Below are 10,279 nucleotides of genomic sequence, written 5' to 3' on the forward strand. Positions count from 1 at the left end.
AAAATGAGACTGATTCAGAAGATGGTGGAAATAATGAGATTCAAAGCACAGAAGAAACTGAACTAACCTTCACTTGTCCAGATGAAAGAAGCGAAAAAAATCATGTTTACTGTCTTCTCAGTATTAGCGACATTACATTTCGACAAGATCAAAGAGTCAATGAGTTTATTATTGGAAGTGGATGGGAAGAAGCAAAGGAGATGTAAATGCTGCCCCACACAGACTCAGCTTTTAGAAGTTGGATACCGCGTGCAGTTCAGCACAGGTCTGGGTTTCTACAGAGCTGAACTGAGACTCCATCGTGTTCCAGGCCAGGTCGGCCAGTAGAAAGTCATCCATTGCTGTTTGAGTTTCATTGCTGGTGAAGAACAAGCTCCCCAGGGTTTCAAAGCAAGAACTCATGGTCTGTGTTTCTGTACTGTTGAGCTGAACTTTGCTTTCCAGGGCAGGTATGTTTTTAGCAGCAGTGATTCCGTCGGTTTGGGTCTCTGTGTCAGATGAGTTAGTACTCATTGAGAAGCTGGAGTGTTTCAGGATACTCCCCAGAGGCAGATGAGGGCTACTGTCTAAAAAGAACTTTAAGTCTGTCTTTGTCTGCGTGTCAAACATCTCAAGACCTAAGAAGTTCGAATTTCCCCGACACCCGTAGGACTGAGCAGAGGTGTCTGCAAGGAGAAAGTCAGTTTGAGTCCCTATGTCCAGTGATTCTAAGACAGGCTCAGTATTCATGGTGCTAAGTTCACTCTCTTCAGTTTAAGTCTGGATATTTGAGGCTGAAAAGAACTCTTCAATATCAAAATCTATTCCAGGATTCCAGGCTGGGCCAGGTGGGAACTGGGTGTCAGGTCCAGGATTTGTGTCAAATAAAAGACTACGATTATCTAATGTCTGACCAGGCAGATTACTTGACAAGATGTTTTCTAAATCGCTCAGTAAATCTATGGTTTGGGTCTGATAAAAATAAATAAATAAATAAGTAAATGAACTATTATTGTAATACAAGGAATAATATCATCAGTTTTGATCAGGCAATAAGAACTCTAAGCAGCATCTTCTTCAAACTTAAAAATAAAATCAAAAGAATATCCAACAATCTGGATGTTAATACTCTTTCCTACCATAAAGTGTATCATGAAGCAATGACTTACTTTTCACGTGTTGATGCTGAAGTTCTCATTCAGATGCAGTCGTTTCCTGCTTATGAGGGACAAGATGACAATATGAAATGTCTGAGGTGCTCTGACGCATTCTACCACCCCTGACATAAAATTATTATTAGATTTGAAGCAAATGTTAAATGTAATTTAAAGTCTGCTTATCTAGAGTCTTTTGAACCATCATGAAACTATAGGGAAACTATAAAAAATGAAGAATAAAGTTCTGTACATCCTGAAGCCAAAGAATTATTAGATTATCAAACCATGTGTTTTATCACATGTATGAAGACTATGTGCATAAAATAATGGAACTGGGAAACTCTAGGGAGAAGATTGAAAGTCAATTTAGTTCTCTGCTGTTCTGAATGAGAATGTATAAATTTTTAAGCTAAACAAGAGGGTCCTACAAATTCTAACAACAAACAGAGTGACAGATAGTAGTCAGTGAGGGGCAATGATGAGAAGTAGAGCAGAACTCCACAGGAATGCAACCCACACACGGCAGAGGGGCCCCAGGAGCACTGTGTTGCCACCACATCACCTTCCATTCCTGTCTCCCAGAAGAAGATCTAAGGAGGAAATGAAGAGGCAACAGAAGATGCTGCCCATAATAACCTGCCAGCCTCGAAGATGGTCCACACACAGAGAGGTGCCCGGGAGGAGGTAGTCTAAAACACACGGAGATCAGAGCTGGGTCTCGTCCCATTTCTCTAGTGCACTCTCCTTAAATGTGCACACCTGTATACACTCATGTACACACACATTTTACCTCACAAATGATCTGCTTCTATCAAAGTATTAAGCATGAAGTTACAAAATAAAACAAAAACACAGAAACAATATGTCAAAGGCAGGTAAATTATAATATCTGTTCATCATTGGTAATTAGTAAGTGGGCTAGCCTAAATCAGAAAAAGTAATGCCAGAAATGATGAAATCTTTAATATGTTACAATGTTAAAAGCATCAATAAGTAAAATAAACCCCAAAACACAGCAATGGTGTGCAAAGCATGCTCGAAATGCTCAGTAGGCAGAGGAGTGGGCAGAGAAAGGGCAATAATTACGAGAAAGGAAGGTCAAGCATGCACATAACTGCTGTACTAGAAATGAGAGTTGAATAAATAAAACAAGAGTATTCTTTTCTTCTTAATAGGTTTTATTCTCCCTACTGTAGATAAGTCCCACGAGTCAAATTCTCATGCTCATTCTCAGTTGTATTTGCAGTGCATTTGAGTGAGGCTCTTGTGAGCAGAATGGCTCCGATGAATAATCATTGGAACAAAATATGTATACCATGCTCAAGACTCTGAAAGCACAGCCGGCAGCAGAAAACCAGCTATGTAATTATTCACCTACTATGTTCCCACTGACAATTATGCCTTTTTTCAATGTAATCTTCACAACTAAACCTAGGGTCTGGCAATATTCTTATTTTCACTTTGATGAGGGGCATTGTGCCAGGGAGGGAGAGGAATTTGTCCAGGGTGACAAGAACAAGACCAGAATCAAATATAAGTGATGCAGTTTTGAAGCCAAGCCCTCTGCTGCCACTCTGGACACTGAGGCTGATGTGGTCAGAGAAGTGGGTGCCTCCCTGGGCCTCCACACCCCTGCCTCTGAAGGAGGAGTACTGCCTGCCTCTAGTGAGGAGTATTCTAAGATCACACAGAAAGGAGGGCAACTAAAACATGGAAGTTCCTCTAAGTCTCTGTTCCAAATCAGACCGTTCATTGATTTCAATGAAAACTACATGCACTTCCTCAAACCAGCCAGTGCCTCTCTCCTGGACAGTGTTAGCGAGGATTTTAGGGATTTCAAATAGAAAAGGTATTGACCTCATAGTCAACGAACCCATAATCTAAATGACTTATAAATATGGAATCGTGACATGGAGTAGAGTATGTTTAGAGTCATTAATGTATAGAAACTGTACAAGTCCGAGGAGACTGAGAATAATTTCTGGCAGTGGTCAGGAAGGTGTAGGACTTGACGGCATTGCAGGATGAATTTATTTATTTATTTATCTATCTATGTATTTATTTTTTGGGAGATGTTTTTGTTATAGGGCGCATGAGCTCACCAGAAAGACAGAGAGAGACAGAAAGTGAGAAATCACCCCCCAGGGGAGATGACCACACTGCAATCCCTTCTCCTTGTTCTCCTCCCGGGATCTTGGGCACGCATGCACATGCACCCGGCGTGAGTTTAAGCCACCGGGTCCGGAACTCACACTGCGGTCAACTACATGGGAGTCAAGTGACATAGCCGTTACACTAACTGCTGGTCTCCAGGATGACTGAATTTTGACAAGCAGATATGACACAAAGTTAACTTGGGCACAAGAGGTCTGTCAACCAAGGCATTCAGGCTTTAAATTAAAATGTGGAAACATCCCCAAGTATGGGCCCAGGAGGACATAACGTCCATACAGCCTATTCATGGCAGAAAGAATAGAGAAGTATATTTAATTGACCTAAATACGTAATCTTTTTTTTTTTTTGGAGAGTTTCTTGCTATAGGGTGTGTGCGCTCGCCAGACAGACAGAGACAGAGAGACAGAAAGCAAGAAATCACCCTCCAGGGGGGATGGCCACGTCGTGATCCCTTCTCCTCTATTCTCCTCTGGGGATCTTGGGCACGTATGCACATGCACCCTGCATAAGTTTTAAGCCTCGCGGTCCGGGACTTGAACCGCCGACGACTACGTGGGAGTCCAGCGACATAGCCATTACACTAACTGCTGGTCCCTAAATACGTAATCTTTAAACCCCTGATTTGTGCTAACCCAAGCTGGCATCGGGCTTTTGAAAAATTCACTATTAGATAGGAGACACTGGAGTAGAGTCTGGGTGCTAAAAACGGGAGGGACGCAGTGTCCAAAGTAACGGACTTACTAAAACAGAACGCATAAAACCTTCACATCGAGAACAAGGAGCCTGCACGGGAGATGCCAGACGCTGGGAATAAAAGCTCCGCTGGGACCGGGACACTGACTGGGGCTTCGCTGGCCGATCGGTCTGGCCTGCAGGATAGAATAGGGGTCCAGAGGTTCCGAGAGCCGTGGAGGAAGGCGGTGCCCGGGAGCGCCCAGTGAGATCACAGAGGGCGTGTGAGAGCCGCACCTGGTCACTGTATCCGCTCTGCTTTTGAAGAGTATGAGACTAAAAATCACCAGAAAGGCACTACTCATGTCAGAAAGCATTTGAGTGACTTGCTTTTACAATTTTTAAGGACCTGGTTGTTCATTTTCGTACCAACCCATGAAGCGGGTTTGCAGAAGGTAAGCCCTACACCTGACTCAGGAAAGACAGGAGTGGAAAGATGCGGCGGCCCCAGGCTGGGGTGCTTTCTAAAACGCAGGGCTGCGGTGCCGCCAGAATGACAGGTAAACAGAGAGTCACCTTTTGGCGTATGATCTGCTCAGTAATTCCCAAAATACTGCGTGAGGCACTAACAAGCGTTTATCTGAAACTGAACTTGACTTGGCAACCGGAATTCGTGTATTGTATGACTGGCCGCACGCATATTTAACAAGCATCACTAAATATTATCCCAAATAGTAGCAATCAGCCTCAGAGTGCCCTCCAGCAAAGGCAGTGCGTCCAGCCTCACCCGCGTCTTCGCAGGAGGTAGTTCCCCGTCCTTCCCTCCACTCGCAGCGTCTCAACCAAGCGCTGACCAGCACACTGCGAGGCCTGGCGTCGCCTCCTGCGGCCACAGCGCCCGGAGCCGACGTGGGAGGGCGCGGGGCTCTTGGAAGGCGAGGGACAGCGGGCGGCGCGTGCGTACGCGCTGAAGAGGGGGGATCAAGAACTGAACCCGGCAAAACTTGAGCGCCAAGTTCTCTTTCTGTCCAAGTAAATTTCAGGACTGCAAGACCTCCCGGGTCCTCAGAGATCAGAGACCTGGAGCCTCCTCATATGTCGTTCTCCAAACACACAGAGCCTCTTAGGGAAAAAGAAAAAGGAGGAGAGAGAGCGAGATAAAATACGGCCATGAAACGAAACCAAATGGCACCGTCTTTTCCGCGGAGATCTGATACGGTTCTGACAAGGTGCGAAAGGGGGCGAGAGCAGTTTCAGGCAGGCCCGGGCAGGGGGCGAAGCAGCCAGGTCCGCCCAGGCCCAGCGCTGTCCCGCCCCGCGGAGCAGGAGGCGCAGGGAGATCTCCGGTCGCAGGAGCGAGGAGCCGCCGCGGCGGAGAGCGAGGAAGAGGCGTCCTGGGCGCCCCAGCTGGTCGCAGGTGCAGAGTGGTTTCCTTCAGCTTTTAACCCTCAGGACGTCTGTGCTGCGTCCGGGACCTACGCGCTGGTTTGCTCCCAAAGGAGGAAAACGACGCGGGAGGTTTAAGCGACCTTTACCGCCACAGAACCGAGCGCTCTGACCAGCGTGAGGCGTAGCCGTTAAGCGCCGAGTCACTGTTGGCTGACCAGCGTGAGACAGCACCCGGGAAGCGGGAACGCAGCAGACCCCAGCTCGGTCTATCCACCTCATTCTGACTTAACCCACGTACCCAGCTCTGCTTCCCAAACTGCACGTGTGTGCAGACCGCCCGCGGGGCCTGTCGGTGCGGGTTCCGCTCTGAACTGGGATCGCCACGCTGCCTTTGCAATGCGCTCCCAGGGGGTGGCGTCCCGCTGGTCGGAGTGCGCGACAGGTGTTCTGCACGCGCGGCCCCTAGGCAGCAGAGACACCTCACGAAAAACGCCAGTTCTCAAGCCCCACCTCAACCTGCTGAGCAAACCCTGGGAGTGCTCCCTCCACGGGGAGATCTGAGAGCCGCAGTAAACGTGTCCGCGTTCAGCTCACGCACAGGTGCTCATCAGCCTGACGTTCAGTTAAGTGGGTCTGAGAGGGTGTGCCAGACTGAACCACAGAGATGCGGTGACACAACTCACCACCTAGTCAGCATTTTAAACTTCCCCTTTATCTCACATTAGTGTGAACAGATCTGAAAAAAGTGAGACTAAGGCCGCTGAGGGCCAACAAAGAAACCTGGAACTCAAGTTCTTCCACCATAAAACAAAGAAAATAGATAAATGGATCCTGAATTGGAAAGCAAGAAGTACAACTGTCTCTATTCACACATGACATGATCCTTTATGTAAGAAATCCTGAAGAAGTCACACACACACACACACACACACACAGAACTGTTAAAGTCAACAAACTATGAATAAAACTAAGCAAAATACTAATGTCTACTCTTTTACAAAAATTCAAAAAACAATTCTCAAATTCATATGGAACTGCAAGTAACCCAAAATAGCCAAAACAGTCTAAAAAAAGAACAGCAAGGGGCCAGCAGGAGAAGAGATGGTGAAAACGCTGAACTCCCACATGACCGACTGCAGTTTGAGTCCTAGACCTGGCAGCTTAAAAATCATGCTGGGCACATGTACATGTGCGTGCCCAAAATCCTGAGACAAGAATGAAGGAGAAGGGATTATGGTGTGGCCATCCCCCGAGGAGGTAATTTGCCCCTTTCCCTTCCTTTACATCTCTCCAGTCAGTTCATGCACCCTATGGCAAAAGCTTAAAAAAAAAAAGAAGAAGAAAATAAAAATAAAACTGGAGGGTTACTACTTCTCAATTTCGAAACTTCCTATGAATCTACAGTAATAAACAGTGTGATACAAACACAGGGCTAGACATGTAAATTAATATACAATAATTGAGAGTATAATAGCAAACCCAAATATCTATGTCAATTGATTTTTGACCAGGTGTGTCCATGAGGAAAGTGCAGTACAGAGGTAACCACATCACCTGTTAAAGAGTGAAGCCGAAGACCGGCCCAGTCCTATGGCTGTTCTGTGCATAGCACCAGATCCCACATGGCTGACCGTAGTTTCCATTCTGACCATGCGGCTTGAGAAATATGCCAAGTGTGTGAGTGCCAGTGTGTGTGTGTGTGCACGTGCCCTAAATCCAACAGTGCACAGAGCTTCAGGAAAGAACTCTGTATTTGTAAACCGGAGCAGCTCCACGTCGGGCATGACACGGTGGACTAGGCCTGGAGGGTGGTCAGCCTCCCTCTCCCACAGTGGCCTTGCTCTACCGTTTAACCTGTTGCAAAATCCCTACTTATGGCTTTGCAGAGTGCTCACAGGAGTGGGGCCTTGAAACAAAAGCCAGAGAGCAGACGTGTCTAGGAAAACCGAGAGAAAAACACCGTGAGAGGAAACACAGCAGCCCTGGCACCAACACAGCTCATGCGACTGTGCAGGAGAGCACGTGGGCCCCCCACTTTCCTCATTCAAAAAAAAACTTTCCCAGCCTGTGGCTTCAGAGATGGTCTTGAACATTAGCTCACCGTCTTCCCAGGTCACTAATTCCTGAATCAATCTACCTCTTCTTTCCATTAACATCTGTCTCTCAAGTCCTGGCATTTAGAGAGGCAGGGGGGTGACCTTGGGTTCAGTCACCTACTGGATATGGCCCAAGACAACAGGACAGAAAAAGGAGGAGAAAGGATTGCAACATAATAATGAGTTCTCTCTCTCTGCCTCTATCTCTCTTTTTATCTCTCCGGTGACCAAATGTGCCCTTTAACAACCAAAAAAGAAAACAAAAGAATGAATTTGGATTCTTACCTTATCCCCTATATAAAACTAAACCCAAAATAGATCAAGAACCTAAGTGTCAGAGCTAAAAAATATAAAACTCTTAGAAGAAAACAGGAGCAAATCTTTATGACCCTGGATTTGGCAATGATTCCTTAACTATGACACCATATCCATTAGTAACAAAAAAAAATCCACAATGGCCACATATGCACGAGTGACTGAGATCCTAAGAGGAGAATGGAGGAAGGGATTCCAGTAGTGACCATCCCCCCCAGAGGGAGGTGACTTCTCACTTTCTGTCTCTCTGTTTCTCTCCATCTCTCTGGTGAGTACACATACCCTATAGCAAAATCTCTCTCTCTTAAAAAAAAAAAAAAGAAGAAATGCACACTATTAATCATTAGGGAAATGCAAGTCGAAATTACAATGGGGTACTTCTTCACAACCTCTAGGAAGGTCATTAAAAAAAGAAAAAAAGGGGACCAGCAAGTGGTGTGGTGGTTAAAGACGCTGGATTCCTACATGACTGACCACGGTTCAAGTCTTGGACCTGGCAGCTTGCTTTCTCACTTTCCCTTTCTCTCTCTCTTTGGTCAAGTTAAAAAAAATAATAATAACAAATGGAATTAAATAAATATATAATTCTTAAAAACAGAGAGATGGAAAATAACAAGTGCTGGTGATGATGTGGAGAAATTGGAAACTGAATCCCTACATTGCTTGTAGAAATTCAAAATGGTTTAGCCATGATGGAAAAGTTTGCCAGTTCCACAGTAAGGTTACCACAGAATTAACATAAGACTCAGCAATCCCACTCTTGGGTGGGATTGCTGGAAGGACTGAAAACAAATGTTCAAGCAGAACTTGTGTGTGAATGCTTAGAGCAGCTCTATTTATAAGAGCAAAAGATGAAATGACTTAAATGTTTATCAATAAACGAACAAAAATGCCTGTCAGCAGAGGAACAAAGAGAAGGTGCAGAGTCAGCATGGCTGCTGTTCAGCTGTGGAAGAGAATGAGTCACAGGTGTGCGTGACACAGACAGGCCGTGGAAACACCACACAGTGAAAGAGCCAGACTGAGAGGCCACTCGCACCAGCACACGAGCCCTGCACACGGCATCTCCCAGCGGCCACATCCGGGACGTGGGCACAGATTAGTGGTTGCAGAGCCGGGAGGCTGACGAGTGGGAAAGGACTGCTTCGTGGTGTGGGTCTCCATCTGGAGTGACGCATGGAAAGTTTGGACCTTCACGGTGCTGACTGCAGTGTACCGTGAGCCTGACTTCATTGGCTTGTACGCTTTCCAGTAGTTACCATGGTAAATGGACATTTCATGTGTATTTTTTCACAATAAAGATAAACATAATATTAAGAAAGATGCAAGCTATCCACTCAGGTGTATGACAATAATAAAATTATTGAATTTTTTTTTTTTGAAAAAAAAAAAGAAAAAAAGCCATAGCAACTTGAATCAAAATTAGTATAATGGGCAAATATTTCTCAAACTACATACTAAATCTTCATGTACAGGGACTTGATTCTTATGCTTTATAAGCTACGTTTGATAGTATACAAACCTCAAATAGTGTTCATTCATAGAAAGAAACAAACAACACTGAGTGTACATGACAATGCAATTTTAATTATCTAGTAGGGAAAAAATTCCCCAAAGCTATTTACCCTCCAATTTCACTGCCCTGAAAAACACCATCACCTCCGCTTCCCTTGTGAACACCCCAGGGGGTAAAACAAACGCCTTCCGTGTATAAGAGCTTTACGTAGCACTTCGTGTTGTGGGGAGCATGCATTTCTCATTCCGGGACATCATAAGCCATCTGCATTCCTTTGACCACCAGTTTTCTCAGGAAAAATTGAACACTTTTTTCTAGTTGAAACCTTCTCTGATTAGAAGACTTGAGAATGTGTCCTTTAACGATGCATTCGAAGAGCACCCAGCTCATCTAACATCACTGAGTTTTGAGGGGGCTTTAAAATCCCTCAGCGGGTCTCCTACTGTGTAATGCCACATGTACCAAATTCATGAATGTTTTCAAACCTTGAAATAAAATTTTACTTTCTCAACAACATAGCCACCCTGCGTAAAGACAGATAACGCTGCTAATTCTCCATCAGTAAGTGACATTTTGGGGTTTGTTTTTATGGTATTTAAGACAAACTGGGATCCCCTTAAGGTTGATGAATGGTGATCCATTTAAATGATCTGATTCTTCTCTTCTGATCGTTGGTCTTTTAGCAGGTTGTCCACACTCTGGGAGCCATTTGCGATTGTCGTTAATCAGTGCCAGCTCTGTCGTGACGGCTCCTTGGTGTGACCACTTCGATGAATCTGGTTCTTCCTTTCCTGGGCATGTTTGTTTTTGCTAATACGTGTGCCTCTAGGATTACTGGGCAGCTCTGGGCTCCGTGCATGCGCTGACCTTTCTAGAAAAAGAGAGGACCAACAGAAAGATCTCTTTTTCGTTAAAAATCATATTAAACTAGTACCTCATAAGTGCTCTACGGTCACCCCGTCTCATGGTGACACTTGTAC

The 10,279-nt window shown here is 45.2% G+C and overlaps 1 protein-coding gene across 1 annotated transcript; it reads right to left on the reverse strand.

The window, feature by feature from the left end:
- Positions 1 to 206: 206 nt before the first annotated feature.
- LOC106735102 (ATM interactor-like) lies at positions 207 to 4,683 on the reverse strand. The gene is given in 3 exon segments (XM_014588712.1): positions 207 to 951; positions 4,053 to 4,180; positions 4,614 to 4,683. Coding segments are annotated over 3 exon segments (918 nt in total). The 3' UTR covers positions 207 to 231.
- Between the last annotated feature and the right edge of the window lie 5,596 nt (positions 4,684 to 10,279).

This window comes from Tupaia chinensis, unplaced genomic scaffold (genome assembly GCF_000334495.1).
Source record: "Tupaia chinensis unplaced genomic scaffold, TupChi_1.0 Scaffold000295_1, whole genome shotgun sequence".
Taxonomy (NCBI): Eukaryota; Metazoa; Chordata; class Mammalia; order Scandentia; family Tupaiidae; genus Tupaia; species Tupaia belangeri.